Consider the following 22,189-nt stretch of genomic DNA (forward strand, 5'->3'; position numbering starts at 1 on the left):
ACAATTTTAAATCGCCCCGTAGTGGCGAAATTCGATTGCAGAGTATTAAGAATGTTAAAATAAACGATTCGTCGAACTATTAACTGGTTTCAAATATCATCCTTAGAATTAATTACGATGGCATTTTTATCGATTGGATAAAACCCCCTCCGTCTTATCTATCTTATCCTGAGAATTCCATTTTTGACCTATAGTATTACAATAGCATATTTATAATTATATGTACATTTATAACATAACATCATATACGCTAAAATATTAGGGTTAAGGATAGACAGCAGTATAAAGAAATAGTCAAGAACTATTTGTTGCGTGTAAAAGCTCAAATTTCATTAGTAACCGACATACAATATGCGCTAATATACAGTAAATCGTCGATATGTATTACGTAAGAATTTATAACAGGCAAATCTTCGACGTCTAATTAACACTCAAACAACCAGATTTGAGTGTATAATCAAAAATGCAAAATAATATTATTTTATGCAGCGGCACCCGTTTAACCAGCACGGCTACAGACAAAAGGTAGCAATGTGCAATATATATTAGCCTACTTGTCCTGTTTTCATTAAAATTTGACTTATACTCTTTTGTCCGGCCGTCGGAGTATCCTCACGTTTTATGAAGCCAGTAGGTGTCCTAATACCTACGAACAGTAGGTAGGCCGAATGTATCAGCAGAATGAAGAAACGAGGCGTCGAATCACCATACCGATCGCGTAGAGGGGCGAATGGAACGAGGCAATGTGGAAAGAGAGGGTTGAGAAGGCGACCGGGGGTTGGGCTGGCAACCCCCGTAGTCGGACGAGGCGCAAGGTATAAAATCAGACGTCGGATACCTGGGGGCATTCAGTGTCGAGCGAGATACCGTGCTCTGCTCAGTATCGCTTCATCGGATTCTGATCACCGTGTGACCGAACGATCGCCATCGCAATGAGAAATCACCTATTTGTATTCCTGGTCGTTCTAATATTTTCCACCTCTTTCAACCGTAAGTGCAGTGCCCCTTCCGGCCTCCGAGTGGACCGGAAGGGGATGCTTCTAGTATTTTCTGGGGTTCTTTTGCACAATCGTTTCTGTCGATTGACGACATCGATAAATAATAATAGCAAAATAAACTGCAATGATATCGGTGATGTTGGTAAATTGAAGAGTTACGTTTCGTAAGTCACAGTCTTTGATTTTGCATTATTAATTTTGAAAGTAGAATGATATTAACGATATGAGTAAATTGCTAACATCGATAAATTGATAAATTGTGGTTATGTAGTAGATTATGAACTTTGATTTTTCAATTCTATGATAAATTTTATGTTTCGTTACGATCAACTGTTTCAATTTAAACAATAAAAAATAAGACTTAGAACCTACAGCCCAGAAATAAATAGTTAACCTGTGGTAACAGCGTAGTAATTTCTTGCAAAATTTTCTTTCATCGAAAGTTTCATCTGTTCTTTGCCTGACTATGAAACTTCTTAGTGATATTAGTTATATCAATTTAGTCATTAGTTAGTGATAGATAGTTATATCAGTGACTCGTGATTTGTAAAATTTCATTAGCACAATTGTGCAAAGGGTCCCTGGTTTCGCGCCATCGATGGGATTCGCCATAAGACATTGCCATTATTCTTCTTCGTCTTTCAGTTTCCTACTTTTTCTTATTTGTCTGTAGCGTTTTTACGCTTCTTGACTTCTTACTTTTCTCTTACTTAAACTGGATCGTTGACGACTTAAGTAACGTTTCAAGCTTAAGTTTCTTTGAAAAGAATTTTTTGTTTGTAATTCAATTTGTTTTTTAGTCTCCCAATGTGGGCAAGGTCGGCGGTTGCAGTCTACCAAAGGCAAGACATTCTCATGAGTATCATAATTTTTTTTAATTCTTTTCAACTTTCTCTTCAGGCACTTGAAAACTTGACGATTCACTTAAACAGTCTCGTTGCGTGTAGAATTCGATAATGCAATTAAACGTGTCTATCTCTGATACCAATTTCCTGTCGTTGCTTTATTAAATTTAGTCGTACTAATCAATTTTTCTATCAATTTACCTAAAATTTAGTAATGGAAACACATTTTTCTGTTTTCAATAATAACGTACTCTTATTGTTTTTAGAGTTTAGTGACGAAAATCGACTTTTCTATTCTTGATACTAATTCATCGTGATAACAATGTCCATAATACGAAAACGGTATCAATGCATAAACAAATTGCACTAGATATGTAAATATAATTCGTAACTGACGCTCTGCTTGCTTGTTTAATCATAAACTACGCAGGATATTTCATTTAATTTAGTCGTTATTTTTAATTAACCTTTTGCCAGCTTGGTCGAAATTTCTTTGAATCCAAACATTACACGACTCTGAACATTTTTATACCAGCAACGCTTCCTACTATCTTAACCTTCCCGTCCTTTTCATTTCTAATTAACCTAAAAAAAAGAGAGAGAGAGAGATCATGTTACCCTAAAAGAGGAAAACTGAATCCTCTGACGCATTCACCAAAAAAAATTGAAACACGCCCGCTTGTAAAAATTTATTATGCAATGAAGCAGAAATATTCGTAAGATACTTCAACTAATTGGATGTCTATTCATTAAATGAAAAACAAATGTCACATTAATTACTTCCATTAAAAATATATGCTTCTATTTGTCCTAATACAAGTTGTATAATATTATTTTCAATTTTTCTTCGATTCTCGTATTTAACCATTTTAACCTACACATATATACAGGTTCACGAAAGTATTCGAACATATGTACATAGCTTCTAAGATCGTATTATGTCGTCATACGAAACATTTCGAAGTTTCATTAGCACATGTATATTATATAATACGTACTTCGCGGAGATCACAAAAGTATTTGAACAAGTAATTACTCGCTATATTGATAAATGTTAATATTCATCGGGACCATCTTTAACATTCATTACATTATACTTCAAATGATTTTTCAAGCTTTATATTAATCGTCTACTCTAAATATCTGTTTCATTACATCAATACATTTTCAGATTAATTTCAAATTTGATTGTTTATAGGAAGATTCTGTGGTAAGAGTTGGAATAATTTCGTGCGCCAGTGTAAATTTTTATTCAATTTTGTTTGCCGCCTTAATTCTTAAATGCTTATCGAGCATTTCAATTTCCGTCATCTGTTACGTAATATATTTCAGAGGGAGAGAAGTTAAAGTTGAATGACAGGCGAGCTTCTGGTCTGATGGCATATCCGAGGATCGGTCGATCCGACGTGCCGATTCCTAACCTAAATTTCAACCGTCGCCACGCCAACGAACCAGACACAGATTTCCAATTTTACAGCCCCGAGTTTGACTCCGTCTCCGACAAAGATTACGAAGGTGAAGTATCGCCAATAACATTGAAACGTGCATTCGCATGCCATCCCGCAATCCCATTTTACGTGTAATTTATCTTGCCCGGTGAAAGATGGCCAATAGCCCGCGCCATTTTGCGTGCAGAACGTTCCACTTAGAGCGTGGCAACCGGCTCCTCGTTCTTCTATTCTTCTACGTGCAATTTCGACCACCTAAAACAAAATGACGAATCGTTGTATCGTTTCGTCCGTCCGACAGATCTTTCATAACAGCCATTTTTTACAGAGGTCGCTTCATTCCATGTGCGGAGATACGAAACTGATGTTTCGAAGAAATAACGTGACAGATCCATTTTCTTTTTTTTTTGCGATTAGGATACAATCGTAAAGAACTTTAGTTATCGATCGAAAATTGGCAAATTTGCAGCGAGAAATTGGAAATAATTATGGCTGACATTTTTATGCGTTTGTGTGAAACTTAGGGATGGAAAATAGACAGAATGTATATTATATGCAAAAGAAAGTTTATAAAATAAAACGTGTAAGAACATACAATAATCGTGCAAAATGGATTTATATTTAATTAGGGCAAAGAGTAACTATAAAATCTTTAGTATTATACGAAAGTTACTAAAGTTCATAGTATATCAATTTTACACTTTCTTTTATTCGCCACTGTATATAAAATATCCAAGGCAGAATACTCGTTATAATTTTTAGTAAGTAAAAGGAGTGTCTATCGGAACGAGTTTATATCGTTTCAGCTTGCATTTGCTTGCAGTAAGATTTATTTCTTTTATAGTACCGATATCCAAATTATATCGAACAATATTGTAGTAAGGTAGATTACATTGAGCTTCACGATTCCTACGTCATGTTAATATTTAACATTTTCAGTATACGTCTATGGCGTACGTAGACTTTACGCGAATACTTTATAGTCTGTCACGCTAGGTTTATTCTACTTGATCTCGGTGTGTCTCGTTCGTTCTCTCCGCCGTACAATTCCACTTACGTGATTCAAATTTGTAGATACGATAGTTTCGATCAATAACCAAAATTCATGTGTCCTATATCTATAACTGTATCGAATATGCCGATGTTAATACACTGTGACCACGCGTTATGGATTTACTAATTTCGCTAAATATTAAAATTCGTTACAGGTCAATAATTAAATTTAGTCAATCCTAGCTTTACAATTGTGTTAGATGAATTTGTTACGCTATAAACAATCAGCTGTTCATGTTAAACTATGTTTTTTCTATACGCTAATTCTCTAGAATCTTGTAAATATGATATGTTTGGCTAATAGCAAGAATCCAGGTGCTTATCGTTTATCAATTTGAAGAGTTTGTCTTACGAGAGAATTGGTTGTAGTTGTGAGCAAAACGATCTGTGCACAACTTTGGGAAATTGAAATTTCCTTCCCTAAAGTCTAATTCAAAGGATAGAAACACACCTCGAGCTAGCGTAATCGCATAAATTACCATACAATTTGCAGACGTTCGCAATACAGCTCCCGGATCCCTTGGGAGATCGATGAACCTTAAACACGCAGACAAATTTCCAAAGGAAGCATCATGGTTGATTTCAGATCGTATCCGTTCACCCAAAGATTATCAACTTTGGCAAAAGATCGACGATGGAAGATTCGTTTATCCCGGCTCGTTGCTACTCACTCAAGGTATGAGATAACCTTCTTTACGTTAGAAAATTTTTAGGGTTTGTACCAATCGATCTTTGATCGAATTACACAGTAAACAAACTGACCAACTTCGTTAACCCTGCAGCGTTCTCTCCAATGTTTTCAACGCAATTGTATTTTTCTAACGTTAAAAAATATCTCAAGTTTGAGCAAAATGAAAAGATTGCTATCGTAATGTATTTTTTAATAATTTCTCAATGCAATTTAATGCCAGATATATCCTTGAACCTTAAAGGACACCATTGAATTATAAAAATTCGAGAATCGCAACAGGGTTGAGATCAATTGTTTGATTTCCAAAGAATCAAATACAAATTGTGCATAAACGATTTTCGATCACAACCATTCTTCCACTTCGCATATTCTTCGTGTGATCTATCCATTGACTTATCGCCGTTACATTCTGTATAACTCTTGCTGTATAAATATCACAGTTTAATTATAAATATCCGATAACAGTTAACAAGGCGCCTCATCCATCGACTCAAAGAGGCTGACAACAGAAGAGTGTTTCTATAACCCAGGCCACTCGTTCACACTTTATTTCGTGCCATATAAACTGCCCATCGATTTATCACCGTTTCGTCGTGTACAGTCGGTCGGTTATGCTTGAAGCATTCGATCGTGATTCGAATTCTTTTTTTCGGGTTTCGTTGTAGAAACGTTGCCAGTGTGGGAACGTTTCGCTATTTCGATATAGCCGCGCGAAAATTCCAATCCCATTGATACGTGATCCGGGAACAAAAGCTCGAGCATTCGTCGCGAATGTTCTGTTGATGCGCGGCCCAAATGCCAATTTAATTTTTCCCCTCGTACTGATACTATTTCACTCCACCTCTCTGTCTCGCTGTCAATGGCACAGGATAACGCGTTCGTAAACGTGCATGCCAGATTTCCAAAGAATAAAACGCTGTTAATGCGTTATTTATACGGGGTGAGCGTAAAAACTCGATGAGAAGATGTTACACCTGTGATACTCTGTGAGCTAATATTAATAGACGATTTTTGGGACGAATTGCCATACTGCAAGAGAATTCAGATTTCTACGCATTTATAGAAAATTTGAAAGTCCAAAATTGCAATCCTTGTCGTACAAAAATCGTCATTTTATCGCGAATTTCATTTATGGGAAATTAAAAATTGCGAAAAGGCAGAGAATTCAAGTATCCAAAACGCTCTATGTATCATATATTCGATCACATTCTATAATCTAATCGAATACTCAATCTTTCTTCTCATCTGTAGCAATTAAAATGTAAGATCAATCAGTTGCTTTAGCTCCTTAAACACTGTGAAAGAAAATCACGTTAATCCTATTATCTCGAGTGAAATTTTATTTCCGTAGTTTTCAAAAATGTAAAAAATGGAATTAATCGGTTTGTCGTTATTTAGTAATAAACAAAAACTAGGCAAGTTGTCATTTATAGATTATATTATCACGGGATGATAATGTTGAAACAACATTTTCATAGGCTGAGATTTCACCAATGACCTTTAAGAGTTAAACATTCGCATCAAATTTAAAGAAATTTACACAAAAGAAAAAATAAAGAAACTTCGTTAAATTGAAGTATTACGTGATTAAATAAAATGAAAAAATACTTCTTCCTATAGAGCAATTTGCTCGGTTAATATAACCAAGCCTGAAATCCGAGGTTTGTTCTTCAACAATAGGAAATCTGTTGATCCTCGACATCAACGATCGGACTATTTGCATAGAACTATATAGTCAACGACTATTTGTGTCTTCATTGTCGACTAATTTCAGATTCTCGAAACATTCAACCGAATGGTTACACGCCAAGACTTGGTCGTGAAAGGGACGTCGATCGAACTGTCTGCAAATGATCTTCGAGGATCTTCAGCTGCGACTCCATGGAACTCACGCGATTTGACCTAACCTATCTCTAACCGGTAACCAGCTACCCTCAACGATGCCAGACCTAACCTTCCTTTAATATTACCAGAAGGTTTTACAAACAACAAAACTACGAGTCGATTCTGCGTGTAACACACAACTGCGAGAAATATTGTTCGTAGAGGATTTATAGAAGATTGTTCTACATGTAAAGTGGTCCATAGAATTTTCGCTGACACACGAACGGGTAATAAAGCTGGTGAAACGATGTTTCGTTGTGAACAGATACCTTCTCCCCTCTATGAACTCGTTCCATTCCTCCTTTAAAGAATTTTCTTCCCTTCGTTGTTATCGATTTCGAATTTCCCCGTTTTCTTTTTGGAAGAACTCTTCAGTTACGACGTAATGTCTCGGTATTGTTGTTTTCGAAATTTTTGTTGAAACGAGTTGAAAAATTTCTTTTACTTTTCGTTAAGGTCCTCTATGTTTCTTTATCTTTACGGGAATTGAGCAATTTAGCAGAGCGTTTGTTTGGGGAAGAGAAAATTGAACATTTGTTAATTGGAAATTTGAGGCTTTCCTTAATTAGTAGTAGTCTTCTTTTCCTTGATTTCTTGACGTTCTATATGATAACAGAAGATGACAGTAGAATATTCGACGATTTTGCTTTTTGTGATCTGTCATGTAATGGAAATAAGCTCTCTCTCTCTCTCTCTCTCTCTCTCATGTATTGTTAAGTTCCACTAAATATCTTTATTTTTATACCCATTATATTTTATGCATTTTGGAAAAGATTGAAAAAATTTGCAAGCTTTCATCATGTTGTTTTCTTTAATTCTTTTGATGTTATATACTGATAAAAAGTTTCTTTACAAAGCCCCCTTTACAGCTTTAATATACAAATTAATATCGATTGTCCTTTTTTATAGCCGGCAGGCTAGAAAATAAAATAAATTACAAATTTATGTTGTTCTTCTTAAAATTTATCACATTATTCGTTTGTAATATAATCCAGAAATGAAATTTCCCTTTGATCATCGTAAGAGGCAAACAGTGCATTGAATTATTAATTAACGACGAAAGAGGATATTTCGCATCGATGTTAATCGAGTGATTAAACCCATAGGAAGGATTCTGACCAACTTTCTCTGGAAGCTTCTGGCATTTTAATGAAGTTCGTTTAATCCACGAATCACCAGGGAATCAAGTCTGGAAATAAATCCTCATATCTCGATCGATTATTCCTTTTTTTTTTTTTTGTTCTTCATCGCAACGTGAATTATGGATGAATTCGTCGACACGATTATAAAAACATATATATAACGATTGAAATATTAATTTTTATATTCAGTGGCGGAAAATACGATTGCATTTCGCGGGAATTATCATCCAGTTCGAATATTGTAATTAAAATTACAATATGCACAATATACACAATTATGCTACGGTTTTAAAACTTCGAAACCAACAACGTGTCTTTAGTCAACAATTGTATACTAAAATGTTCATTCAAAGATAAGCGTAATTTTCTTGATTTTCTGACCTTAATGTCATTTTATGTCGTTTGATGTCACGATGTTAAAGAATAGTATTTTAATGCGACAAAATCAGTTTGGTCCAAAAGTTCGAAAACTAAGACTCTTAAAAACAGCTTCTAAGCCGATGAAATTTTACAGAAAGGTACGAGTTTTGATATTATGACCACAATTATTTGTAGATTGATTATGAAAATGCCGAATTCAGTTGAATTTTTAAATCGTCCTCCTACAAGATAAAAAAGACACGAGTTATCGTGTTCTTTTTTCTGTAGTCCGTATACAGAGGTAACAAGTTGTATCATAAGGTTCCTCGTCTAGCGGTAATTATCACCGAATACGAGTATTAAGCCAATTTATGTCTATTCGAATCGAAACTATTCACCGATGCTGTGTATATTTAGTGGATACAATGCAACGATTTAGCAAACAATGCACGTATTACTATCGATGCAAGTTCAGATTTCTAATTTCTGCGGGTCGAATGCAACGAGCGGAGAACGATTACGATCGCCCTCGTCGATTCGGCCTGTTCGGAATTTCGTTTAATCTCCGGAATACCGCAGTAATGCGGCTACCATCGGCCATTCTGCTAATAATTGCCTTCATTAATTAAAGAGGTTCCTACCAGTTTTAAGGAAATCTAAATAAATGTCTTACTTATATATTCTGGGATTCCAAATAAATATTCTTTGCTTTTCGAGCGAATGTCTTATTCTTTCAATTTAGAATTATAAAAATAATTTACGTAAGACGTATTTAAACTATCGTTCGTACTAAAACTATTTGAAAGTAAATTAATTCAGAATGGAAAGTAAATGTTCTATTGATTTCGATTGGATAAATATTCTACCCATATAAATGGAATCTTCAATTTTGTCTTGACGATTTGCTATTAGACTTTTTAATTAAATAAGGTTAGACTTCAACGAGTACATAAATTAAATCATTTAATTAGATATTTAAATTTTTATATTATATTCTAGAACAGGTATAACGTACTTAAACAATAAGGGGTGAACGTTAAAATTTCAAAGAAAGAGATTTACGAACCATCAAAAATCAATTAGAATTTCCAGACTAACTTTTTGAACTTTATTTTCTCCTCGAAAAAAATGTACACCACTTGAACCTTAACCTTCGCCCTCTGTCAACCTCTTCCTTCGCTGACGATTTTTCAATCCCCCCAACATTTTGCCCAAAAGATAACAATTCTTGTTTAGGTTCGATCGATCAGATCGATTGTTCGTCGGAATAAGTGAGAACAATAATTCGATGATGTGTAAAATTCAATCGTTTTATTTAATTGACAAAGTGTTCATAATTGGCGGCGACACGGCACGCGCCCGCCACGCTATTAAATACGTGTACTGCGATAACAAATATGTACAGTTGATGGAGTCGAAACAGTACAATTAGAAATTAAATCATTAGGCAGTTAAAACGATAATGTGGCCATACTCAGGGCCGTATTATGGAAGAACTTGTAAATCCTTAAAAATTCGATCTTGGAAATTTCGGGTCTTTAAATTTTTGACAATTGAATCTTTGATTCCTAAAGTCTCTGAAAATATAATACACTGAATAGGTTACAAAAGCCATTTGTGAGTTACATTTTCACTCTAAATTCTTATTAATGTAAATTATTGATGTAAGCTTTAATGGCTGACCAATTTTACGAGGCCACTATATCGATTCCACCAACACTGCACACGTAGAGTACGTAACAAACTAGTGATACACCTCGAGAATGATTAGGGGAGATAACGTTACTTCGTTCTCTGCATCCACTGAGGATAACCTCGTTCCTCCTCGTCTTCTTTTTTCTGTCCCTTTTTTCTTCGTCCTTTCCTTTGTCTTCGTATTCCTTTTTTTTTTTTTATTTTCATTAGTTATTTACAAACCACTGGAATCCGTGGGTATTGGCAACTAGAAGAAACTTACGTCCTAAAACGATCACACACGCACTCGTCATTGTACACGCTTCCTCTGCGAGCAGCCATTGTACGCCGACCAAGCATGCAAGCCAGTTAGACAAGCGAACATACAGACACGAGGGGGCTCGTCTTAGAAACTGCACGTGTCCAGTTGATTGTATCCATGGGTTGAGGAACGTTGACGCAAGTCGATGGTTCCGTGGAATATAGCTGAAAATTGGAAAGGAGATTGCTTTCTTAAGCTGTTCATAGGAGTTTTAAGAGGTTAGGAATGACGCAGTAGTATATATGAATTACTGACACGTTTAGGAACTGGATAAAATTGTTTCTATGATAGCAGTTTGAGAAAGTCGGTGGTTTGGTTTAGTGGAATATATCTGAAAATCGAAAAAGGAGATTAATGTATCTGTCAGAGGAATTTGATGAAATTTTCGAAAAGTGGAGAAGTTAGGTTAATACTAAGGAACGAAGCGAACGACAGTGAATTTTGATGTAACAGGTGCTTAAGGGAATAGAGAATACATAATCAACAATCCTTTTTAACAGTTAGGGTTGCGGAAGGGTAGTCAAAATTAAACAAATTAATATTATATTTTTCGAATATAATGTGCCTTGAAGTTACATTATGTCAAACTCTTTGATAGTTTATCAGATATTTCACAGTTTTTAAATGATCAAAGACTAGATTAAGAGAAACTTCTTCTTGAAATTAAAATATTGATAAAAATAATCTGAAAAGTCTGAACAAGAAACGAAGAAAGATAAGAGTTAATGATGTTTTGAATGGTAATTATCGGCGTTATAAATAAAGAAACTGATTCACTGTGTAACTTAAACATTCTCAAAGAATAAAATATCAATTAATGAAAATATGGATGAACGAGGAGCTAGATGGAAAGTAAATAACCGCAGCACTCTATTGGAAGCACTATAATTGCTACCCATTGAACTGAAATCATAAATATATTATATACACCGAACGAATAGATTGCTGGATGAAGTTCTTAAAATTATGCACAGCGAGCTTCTAAAACGGTCAACATCGAAAAATATCGGGTCGACTATACAATGTGTGTATGTTCGTTATAAAAAGTCACAAGTCTTACGAGTTCTAGCATCAGAAATCACTTTAGCTTTCTGTATTTTCGTTTCTGATACTTGAGCAAACGAACGAGTTTAATCTTTATTTCCTTTTTCTTTCGAGCTATTTACAAAAATGAACCGTCCTCTTTGGCGCAAAAAGCATTTCATTCATCGGCGAGAAAGGTCGATAATAAATTCCAAATGGCGAACGTTGATTTATTGGCACTAACGTTGATCAGCGGCGCTAGTGTTGCCAACTTAGTGAATAGTAAGGGGAACGTGCAGTTTCGAGACTCAACGTCTTACGTAATCGAATAGGTTGTTGGACAGACATAACTGTGTTTATACTACTTTCGATAACCTCCGGACGTCTTTTTAAATATACCAACGAGATACAAACTTTCTAGGTCCCTGTATGCATACAACCTTAATCAATGTACGCTCGAGGAGTGATTTTTCGGATGATTTAAAAATGTGAGCCATTCGCTTACCAAGTGATGATAACAATTGTTAACTTACGTGTATATTACATCAATCACGGTATAAGTACAAGAGATACAAAAGTGTCCTTTCTATTTTTCCCTTAATTTACATTTGGCAACAGGATTATTGGTCTTCTGGCTTTTCATAAAGATCCATTAACAGTTTGAAAAATCAACAAATTGAATGATAAATAACGCAACACAGATATCACAAGTGAACAAAAATGAAATTATCAAAAGTACAACGGTCACCACACATCATCTCAATTTCTTGTGTTATACAATTCCTACGTGGAAACAACACACTCGCCAGTGTTTCACCTGGTAGGCCCACGGCTCACCGTATAAAATGCGGATACGTGTGGAGTACTATCAACGACAAACACAACGAACGAGATCGACGGGGAAGAGGACGCGCGTGACTGAACATGATGGTGGTTTGTTTTTTCGGATTGAGGGGGGAAAAAAGCGACGGACGAGCTTTGAACAATTATACCGACTATTTGCTCGAAAGCCGGCCGCACGAGGACATCCCTCATAGGGATACAAATTCGTGTGGCGGTTGTATGATTCGAGGTGGCGGCGGCGGTGATAATCGCAGGTCCGCGTCCGTTAGCGAGAACGCGGAACTCCCGTTGGCCGTTACGCGGGGCCCCATATTGTCGTAAGGCGAACAGAGGTCGCTGGATCGCAGCGCTCGTCGCGGCAGCGTCGCGAAGCTAGACACGCTGCTGGCCGCCGGAAGAGCGGAAGTCGTTTTGTTCACCACACCGCTAGTGCCATGAACAGGAATGTCCAAAAGATCGGGGTAACAACGATCGGAAGAATCCTGGGGCATTGACACGGAGATAAAGATGTTCCCGAAGATTCCAGCTGGTAGCACGCCACTAGTGAATTCTGGTGGCGGTGGTGGGAACATGGCGGCGCACGGTACAGCTCTCATAGCGGTCACGGAGCCACTGCTCACCTCTGGACGTAGTCTCTCTACGGTAACAGTGGCAGCGCTCATGGGGTCGCAAATGGACCCTCTCTCTGCCAGTTCCAGGTCACCCGTGCTACAAGCTTCCACTATACTGCCGTGACCACTGCCTCGATCGTTGCTATTTCCAGGTGTCGTGGTAGTCACAGACAGATCTAGAAGCTTCTTCTCCTGGTCACCGAAACTAGTGCTCCCCTGAAGCTTCACCTTTTCTCGAGCACGCTGTCGTCGAGTACCACCACACACGCACAAAGCCAACAGAACCGCAGAAATGGAAGCACACAACGCAGCAGCTCCTCCACCGGCCAAACTCACCCAGAGCAACCAGTTATCGCTCTGAGAGAGTGTGGGTGCCGTGTACACCCGCGGAATAGCGACACTGACGGTATCCCTGGCCAGACCGGCGATATTTTTGGCAAAACAAGAGTATTCCCCGGCGTCACCATCACTGGCATTGTAGACGGTCAAGTTGTTCCACCTATCGGTGAGTCTACTGGACGATGGGACTCGCTCGTTGTAGGCCATATCGACGTCAGATGTCGCGTAGGCCACGTAGGTTCCCGAATAAGTCTGTTCGGTTAATTTGGTCGCGTTTACTGGACCTCCATTTAATTGCCACCAAACTTCAGGCTCTGGATCCCCCGTGGCTAGGCAGGCCAGGCTCAGGTTTCCATTAGTCTCTTCCTGAATACTACTGGCCAACACGAACACTTCAGGCTCACAGGCGAACTCTGCTGGCTTCACATCTTCCCACTTGCGACCTTCCAGTCTCATCGGTGACGAACACACTTGAGGCACGGAGTACAGTTTGCTAGGTCTGCTAGGGATCAGCCAGATTCGGAAATCTCTAAGTCTGCAATCGCAACTCCACTGGTTACCATCTAGTGTTAGAGTTTTCAAACGTGGCAAACTTGATATCACCGATACATCCAGATACTCCAATTCGTTGTGGTCTAACCTCAATGACTCTAGACCGGTCAGATGGACAAATGCTTCTCCATGAATCTCGGATAAGGAGCATCTCTGCAATTCCAAGTTCCTCAGATGTTGCAGAATCGGGAACTGGTGGCTTCTCAGCTTGCCCAATGGATTCCCGCTTAAGATCAGGATCCTCAGTCTTTCGTTGCCCAGAAAAGTGTCTGGTTCCAGCATCTCCACGTGATTATCGGAGAGATCGATTTCTACTAAGATCCTCATGTCTCTGAAAGAGTCCGCGTGGATTTTATAAATTCCAGCGTTCCTCAGGAAGACTCTCTGCAGATTCACTAGGCCGGAACGTTTAAAGATCTCTGACTGCAACGCGGGAATTTTGTTTCCAGACAGGTCGAGGACCTGCATGTCAGGGTCCAAATTGGCGGGGAGCGAGGTTAGGCTAGCATTGTAGCATAGGGCGGATTTTTTGCCGGATGTCCACTTACAACGGCACGTAGCAGGACAGTCGGTCCAATCCGGGAACGCGACCGCTTTAGAGAGCAACGCGAATGTGCTGAGCAGAATGAAGAGGGCCAGCAGAATGCGCCCTCGCAGAGGGTGGTGCATTGCCCCTATCATGCCACTGTCCGTTTCTCTTTGGCTGCTGCTAGTCGTCCCTGTGGATTCTTCCTCCGTCTATTAGAGATCTGAAAACAGATGAGATTTTATGAAAAATTGCTTCAACCACGATTTTCTCTTGGGTTAATCGCCTACCCCTCTGTTCATTAGGAAACATTCTGGTTTTGTATAAGACATGATAATTGAAAAAAGTATTTTTGACATTTCTAACAATTATTATTTCAATTAGTTATAACATTCTGACAGATACCAGATCAATCTTTTTGTACTATTATGCTCTTACTAGTACAGCTTTAGGTAGGACCAATATTTTTGACCAGATCACTTATTAACCAATATGATTCTAAAAGTTATAGTATAAGTAGAGCGCAATGGAACCGAAAGACACGTAACAAACTGCAGATTTTGTTACCTTTCGCGAGTCGAACTTTTCTTCGCATGTACCGAGTGACCCATTTTAATTGTTACCCAGAGCAATACACGTTCTCGAAACTTTTCAACTAGTGACCGATTTCTGCGTACTGATAACTCTTCCTATCTATATTCATTCTTTACGTATGTAATAATGCAACGTTGAATTTAAGTGACAGCGTTCGAATTTATTATTTGCCCCCGTATGCCTGCGTCATTTTCTAAAGGTCATTGTATAATCGATATACATGATGGATATATTTCGGAAATGGCATCATATCCGTCGAATATATTATACCTTGTTGAAAAAGTGGATACATGGGGAATTGAAGGTTTAGGGGAGCAACAGAATATTAAAGACGGTTAGCCGGAAATGTAGGTAGGGGTCTCTGGGGACCCTTATTGTATCGATTCCAATAACAAGAAAATTGTATATAAACGGTACTTTTCTATTGCATAAATGTCATTGTTATCTTTAAACCAATAGAAATAGTATATATGATACACTTCATTCTGTGTGTAGTTATAGTTTCGATTTAATAATAATAGTTCAGTAGTGAAACCAGATCTATCGAACGAAACTCTAATCACACAAATTGCAACATTCGCTATACAAATAAACAAACGAGATCTCGAGAACTTCTTTTTTAATTTGTAGCATACTCAATCTTTCGTAAACAAGAGGACTTTTGTGGAAAAACATCAAATTTCTCTCATAAATTGAAATAGGTCAGTCCCTAGACTGTGTGCATATGGACAATACGAAAACAAGGCACGAACGCGCGGTTCCTTTTGCAATATGTCCGCATTATTCTGCGTCCCGAAACATTTTCTCTAGAACACTTAAAAAACAACTTTGAACCTGTTGACTCTAACGCGAAACAGACCGAACGGGACTCTTCAGGAGAAGAAAAAACGGTGGGCAGGGGGAAAGAGAGTGCTCTGATATTTCTATTCATCTTCATCGTCCCCTGTTTTTTTGCTTGTACGAGAACAAGAAGGCCAATTAACGAACTCGATCCGTTTCTCCTCTCCTTCTTTTTTTCTTCTCCGCGTAAAACGGCGAAAAAAAGGAAACGTGACGTTATAAAGAAAATAATCGAGGGGAAGAAAAAGACCTGTCGATTACAAGGAGTGAAAAAGACTTTGAGAATGAACGACACTGTCGCATAATGCTGGAACGATCGAACGCTACGCGACACACGTTGAATATGCTTCGAATCGCGCGCGCGTAGCATATAGAGCGTTTCAGAAAGGTGTTTTAAAGAAAGAGGTTAAGGAAGTGATTCCTTGCGAAGGAAGAAGATAAAAGCGAAGAATAAAGTTTTTGCATACAAAGCTTCAGCAGTTTTTGCAGGAAATGACTTTAAAAATTTGTAAAATATATGTACAGTGAGTTACAAAATTATTCATGAAGTTTGAAATTTGTGAGAAGTTTTATACGTAATAAGACTATGTAAAAGACTTTCCAACACTTTTTCTTATAGCAAAAAGCAAAAGTTGAAAGAAGTGATTTTTTGTGAAAAAAGATCAGATAAAAATATAGCGTAATATTTTTCGATATACTACGAAGGAATAAGCAGAGTACTTCACAACATCGCTTAGAATTTTCCAAATATCCGAATTACATTTTTCAAGAATGTTTGAAATTTAATAGTAAAAAAATGTGTTCTTCTTCAAACTGTTACGTTAATTTTCAAAATTCTACGTTACACCGTAGATAATAGATTCTAGTTTATGAAACGACAGGAATTTTTTATTTTAAAGATTCCAGTTCTCGCCAGTAATAACGATCAATCATCAGTATTCTACTAGAAGTGATTTCAAACATAGGCAATAGCTTTGCCTTTTTAAAGATTTCTCTTTAAAGAAGAATGTAAAGTGGAGCTAAAAGCTATATTAATATTATCCACGAAAATTTGTACCTTTTATTTCGTAACTATTTATGAAAAAATACCCAAAATTTACATATCTTTAGATGCCTCAAGATGATATATCCTCTTCAATATGAAATGAAATCATATTATTTGCATATATGAATACTATTCCTGTGTGTCACGAAGTGAGTCGTTAGTGCTAACAGGCCGTACATAAAATTACACGTGATAATTTCTGGATTAACACGCTCTCTGCGAGGCTGTCCGCTCGTTAGAGAGAAACGGTCGCTACTTAACGCGTTATTGTGCGCCATTGCTCGAACAACACTCGCATTTGTCAGACTAGCCCGGCCTTAATGCCCAGTCGCCGAAATGTGACCAATTAAAACTCGTTACCGTTGTTCGTTCGTCAATGACGCTAATTGTAGTCGATTTAGGAACGTTTAAACTTTAAAGAACGATCCCCCTCGCTATAGTCTCGATTGAAGTTGTTAGTCGTTCAAGGCCATTTCCCCCACCACTATTCATTACGCAGGAGAGTCAGTTTTATGTTTCTATCAAGTTTCACTTTTTAATTTATATAACGAACCTGTAAGAAACATTTTTTTATTCTTTCATCTATTTTTTTATGAAAAAATATGTAATCACTTAACACACATGCTGTGATGTATGATCGATTTGTTAAAAGAGTGACACAGTTAGGAAGAGATTTTTGAAAAAATTAATTTCAAATATAATTTGAATATAACCAAAAATGTACAGAGAAAAGTGTAAAGTAAAAAGAGCGATTTAAGTTTGTTGAATTCTACTTAATATTCTTTATCAAGCTCTAACGTAGTTAAGAAAGGAAAAAGTGACCTAAAAATCGCTATGGAAATAAAGTATTTTCGAAACGTCTGCTATCGTTACGCATTATCCACACAACAGAGGAAAAGTTATGTTAAAAAATCATTTTCATCGCTCGTTACGATATATTATACGAAAATTTCGTTATTTTCATTAATAAACGGAAGAGAAAAATTGGTACGTTAATCTAATTCATTAAATTACTGTAATATTTACAGTATTTTAATGAGCTGTAGCTTGAGTTATATTACGCAAGAAATTACTGTCACATAATGGAATTTTCTCTTTTAAATTCCCAACCCCTTTGAGCTCCAATTAATAAATAGATTCAGATGACTTATTTTACCTAGCAACAAATTGCGTAAACCGTACGTAATACGAAGAACACTCTATATATCCCCGTTAGAAATGAAATATCCTAAAGAATTAAAGTATTAAGACATAACAGGTTGGAACTTAATTTTCGAGTAACTCGAACACGAAATGATGAACGGCTCGTGACGCGTCGTAAAATGGCACATCTGATAGATACTTAATCGTTCACATCAGGAACACAGGCGGTTAATTTATTTACACGATTATGAATATTAATGCGGTTGCAATTGAAATGGAAATTTCCTCGTAAGTGTTCAACGGAGTGTTTTAAACGTTGTTCGGTTCGATACTTCCCTCGGCAAGCACGAGCCAAGTTGTTGGTCGAAAAAGCGAATGGAATTAAGGGGGCAAGCTTGCCTGATAAAACGATATCAATGAATCATTCGCGAAATCCCGGGACTCTCATCTTTTATTACCTGCACATGTTGCTCGTAAAACGCGTTCGAACATTAGCCGCTACGTTAAAATGGAAACATCGTGTTGCGTGGAATTTGTCCCAACAAATTTCCAAACTTCCGTCCCGTCGAGAGTTCGAACAAACCTGTTCTTGAAACTCTACGACGCGACGTCTCAGAAACAACTGTACAGGACACTCGTCACCGACAAGAATTTACTATACTTCTACCCGTAATGGTCACTCAGATTGTCGATATCAGACGTAGTAGATGTCCTTAACAGTCTATTGGTAGTTTTAGATTATATGAGTGAGTGAAATAGTATTTTAGGTTACATTTCAGTTACATTATTCAATAGTAGAGAGTTCACGACAGCGTCTGCCACGAAGATACTGAAAATATTTTCTCGTAAATAACATGACGGTATAACCTATTATCTTGTTGAAGTGACTACTTTTTCGTAATTAGTTCAAGTGTATTAAGTTTCACACCATCTAGTTTGTTTCATATGACTACAAAAACTTGATGCTGAACAAAATGTATATGGAGTCTGGTAAACAAAACGTTTCATCGGAAAATAAGAGTATGCGCAAATACTTTTTTGTGGCCACTGTACACGTTGTGACGTCCAAAAGGAAGCTTACATGTAATCCTATGCCTTAGAATACACAAGTGTATAGTATAGAAAAAATGCTGTTTTACTTATACTCATACACCCGTAGTGTCAATTTTAAACATTCTTTTGTCCATCGCGGTATAGCTTCACGCACAAAAGTTAAAAACAAAGAAAGAAAAGAAACATACATGCATACGCAATAAAAAAAGAGAAGAAAGAATACTTGATTTAGAAGAAATGATACACGAGGGAGAATATGCAGGAGGATGATCCGGCATAAGTAAAACGGCAGACACCGAGACGCATGGTGTAGTTTGTATCATGCCATTCGATCATGTCCAAGGGAAAGCTAGGTATCTTTCTCTTTCTCATTCTTTCTTGTCCTTTCGCCCTCCTTTTTTCTCCCTCTGTCTAACGATGCTCGGCTTATTCTTACTTGAGCGTCTCCTTTGGCCGCCACTAAGCATGCCGTCTGCGAATCTGAATGGGGCCGTCATGCCTGCGTGGACGCTTCCATTGTTTCTCAGGGGCTTTCATTTCGCCGACGGTCCTCCTTCGGGCATCACAAAGCCATTGTTGCCCGGGACTTCTTAGATTTCATTCTGATTAAGCCGCGCTGAGCGTGCACGCTGGCCCACTTTTCCAATTACAACCCCAGCCCCAGGATTAATCTGCAACAAAAACAATATCCACCTCCTGCAACATATTACGCTTTTAGGAAAAAAAATGAATACATCGTTTAATTTAAAAACATACTACTTAATTTGTTAATGCATTATAGTAATTTAAGAGGAAGATAAAGTTCAATGTGCGAAGTTGCATTTGCTGTTGAAATTTGCTATTTGTTTTTTTAGCTACGTAAAATGTATATAGTCATATATGGTATTTTGCGAGACAAAGGGGAATCTTGAAGCGTTATGAGAAGCAGAAATTCCACAGGCATGTTCCGACATCGAGCCGCTTCCGGCCGCGCGCACTAAGGCATATTAATTGCTGACGTACGCTAATGGTATGCCCGCGTAATACGCCGCGAAATTTATATCGATCATAAATTAGTCAGAAAGTCGCTTGGGAGCCGGCCAATAACTCTCAATATTGCGAAATTTTCGATAGAAAGTCGTTGAACCAGAGACAGAGTAGCAACAACCTGATAGACACCGATAGACCAACAGCAACAGTCAAATTCTTTATAAATGTTATGAGAATCAATTATATACGTATAAAAAAAAAAGGAATAATCCTTAGAATCTATACAGTAATGACTAGAACGTGTACAAGACTTTATATGTAATGTAAAATACTTGAAAAGGAAATTGGTGTGTATCGTACAAGCAAGAAGTTCTGTAGTTAGGTTGACACAGGTTCGTTAAGAGGCAAGGGGCGGGCAGGCTGTGGTTCGACGCTCGATTCGACGCTCGATTACTCGAATCGACTGTGCCACGGTCCTCGCGGTGTCGTGTACGTGTCACTCGACTCCCCCGAGCGAGCTTTTGAGTGCATCGACCGCGGCAAATTCGCTTATACCACGTACTTGCATGAGAATCTGCGGACTCGACGAAAAATCCGTACGTTCCTCGCGGCCTGTTCTGACCAATCGCGTCGCCGCTCGCAGCCTCGTTGAAAAATTAAACACGAGAGAGCACACTGTACACCACTGTGTCCATCTCTCCTTATTTCATCTTCCACTTCTCTTTCTTCTTGATGCTTTCTTCTATTCTCGTCCTTTTTACCAGTCTCGTCCTTCCGTTTATACGTACGTATGCTTCTTCCAAACGAGAGGTTGTCCAATCGGTCAAAACCTCTTTTCGATTTAGATGTAAATTTGACGATGGTTAGCACCGAACAGAATTAGTCACATAAATGTGGTCAAACACTGATCACGCGAACAGACACATTGCGGGTAATTGATTGATTGAACGAACAAACGAAGCCCGCAGAAAAGAGTGGAAACGGACCGACAGACAGCACGGTGCACTTGTCAGCTTCCTCTCCACGCGTAGTCTCGCGGCGCGTGAACGTGTATTCGCCCGTTCTCACGAGAGGACACCCCCCACCTGGTCCGCGAGGTCGTCGACTGGCATCGACGAGCTCTTTTCTATTATCCTCTTGGCCGATCAATCAATTCGGTCGCGCGAGACCTTTCGCGGATAAGGTCGAGCCACCACCTCATCGGTCCACCGTAATTGTTCCTTGGTTAGCCCCGAATCTCGTGAGGGATGCTACTCTTACAGATCGAGTGCTGCGACCGCGCCACGCCATCGAAGATCTTCATCCCCCGAGCTGGCCAAGTTTTCGCTACGGCACACAAGAGGCGATCCCACGCACACGTACTACACATACAGGGAGAGGAAAGGCACACCGTACGCACGATTTAAATTTACGCACTAGAAAATTCACGGGAGAGCACGTTTGCTTCCGACCACGCACACTTCTGGGATCGTGAAATCCCCGCGATTCCGTGCCACGCACACGCCACACGAAACCCGCAGATTTGCCGCAGAGGCCAGCGACACGGTGCCTCCGTATCCCCGTGTCTGTTCCTCTCGCTTCCCCCTCCCCCGCCGTTCCAACCCCTCCCCAGCAATGAAATTCCCCCTCTTCTTCCTCGCCCATCATGGTGGCGCGGTCGTTTCACCCGCCCTCTCGCTCCCTCATTACCCATAGCTGTCCCTTTTTGGCTCCCTTGCCGCATAGCCATCCGCCGGCAGCACCGTCGAATTCTGGTTCAATGAAACCCATTCTCTCCGCACGAACGCCCTCTTTGGTTCTAGGGAATCTTTCAACCCCCTTTCCGTTCGAGATCGTCGCTACACCCAGTAAGCGTTCGCTAAGCCAGTTCGATCAGTATTACGCTTTTCGTCAGTTGTGTTTTGCGAGGGTAATATGGCGAGGATTGGTGAACACGTTCCATGGTTTCTAACCTAGAAATCGGAATACGTTGGGAAGGTTCGCTGGGAGCCAATGAGAAACAGTGATGGAACTAGGATATTTTTTGAGTCACGAAGTTTATTTCTCTATTGTTGGTTCGACTTACCTCTGTTTACGTAGTAGATCTCTAATTTATCGGTTTGCGTGTGAGACACGAGTAGTAACTTGAAGGTTTCAGCCGGCGCCGTAGAGATAGCACCGCAGTGGCGCTACAGTGTAAGACTCGTGGGGAATCCCACGTGAGAAGACAAAGCGCGCGAGATAAAAGGATGTGG

At 38.6% G+C, this 22,189-nt stretch overlaps 2 protein-coding genes across 11 annotated transcripts; one reads left to right on the forward strand and one right to left on the reverse strand.

Moving 5' to 3' along the window:
- The first annotated feature begins 699 nt into the window (after positions 1–699).
- Positions 700–7,168, forward strand: LOC117216729 (CAPA peptides-like). 3 transcript variants are annotated; one of them, XM_033463683.1, is made up of 5 exons: positions 700–990; positions 1,799–1,840; positions 3,176–3,358; positions 4,838–5,020; positions 6,810–7,168. In XM_033463683.1, the coding sequence occupies exons 1-5, from the start codon at positions 933–935 to the stop codon at positions 6,887–6,889; spliced, it is 546 nt and encodes a 181-aa protein (XP_033319574.1). In that variant the 5' UTR covers positions 700–932; the 3' UTR covers positions 6,890–7,168. The 3 variants fall into 3 exon arrangements, with proteins under 3 accessions (XP_033319574.1, XP_033319576.1, XP_033319575.1); XM_033463685.1 differs by having other exon boundaries at positions 703–990; positions 4,931–5,020; XM_033463684.1 differs by lacking the exon at positions 1,799–1,840 and having other exon boundaries at positions 705–990.
- Positions 7,169–9,515: 2,347 nt separating this feature from the next.
- Positions 9,516–21,551, reverse strand: LOC117216806 (leucine-rich repeat-containing protein 24-like). Of its 8 annotated transcripts, none has more exons than XR_004489437.1 (5): positions 20,518–21,551; positions 19,423–19,657; positions 12,904–14,534; positions 10,379–10,581; positions 9,516–10,301 (listed from the first exon to the last, which is right to left on the reverse strand). XR_004489437.1 is itself a non-coding variant. In XM_033463854.1 (5 exons), exons 3-4 carry the CDS (start codon positions 14,464–14,466, stop codon positions 10,677–10,679), a joined length of 1,635 nt encoding a protein of 544 aa, XP_033319745.1. In that variant the 5' UTR covers positions 14,467–14,534; positions 19,423–19,657; positions 20,518–21,551; the 3' UTR covers positions 10,460–10,581; positions 10,673–10,676. The 8 variants fall into 8 exon arrangements, 7 of the variants coding, with proteins under 7 accessions (XP_033319742.1, XP_033319744.1, XP_033319738.1 ...); XM_033463854.1 differs by lacking the exon at positions 9,516–10,301 and adding an exon at positions 10,673–10,748 and having other exon boundaries at positions 10,460–10,581; XM_033463851.1 differs by having other exon boundaries at positions 9,516–10,581.
- Positions 21,552–22,189: the final 638 nt, after the last annotated feature.

The sequence above is a fragment of the Bombus bifarius genome, unplaced genomic scaffold (genome assembly GCF_011952205.1).
Source record: "Bombus bifarius isolate JDL3187 unplaced genomic scaffold, Bbif_JDL3187 scf7180000007973, whole genome shotgun sequence".
NCBI classification, from domain to species: Eukaryota; Metazoa; Arthropoda; class Insecta; order Hymenoptera; family Apidae; genus Bombus; species Bombus bifarius.

Excerpts from the sequence above, each read along its gene's own strand:
- LOC117216729 (XM_033463683.1), top strand. The coding sequence starts at position 933 with ATGAGAAATCACCTATTTGTATTCCTGGTCGTTCTAATATTTTCCACC. Across the intron at positions 991-1,798 it reads ATTTTCCACCTCTTTCAACC|TCTCCCAATGTGGGCAAGGT; the intron begins GTAAGTGCAGTG and ends TTTGTTTTTTAG. Across the intron at positions 3,359-4,837 it reads CTCCGACAAAGATTACGAAG|ACGTTCGCAATACAGCTCCC; the intron begins GTGAAGTATCGC and ends TACAATTTGCAG.
- LOC117216806 (XM_033463847.1), bottom strand. The coding sequence starts at position 14,466 with ATGATAGGGGCAATGCACCACCCTCTGCGAGGGCGCATTCTGCTGGCC.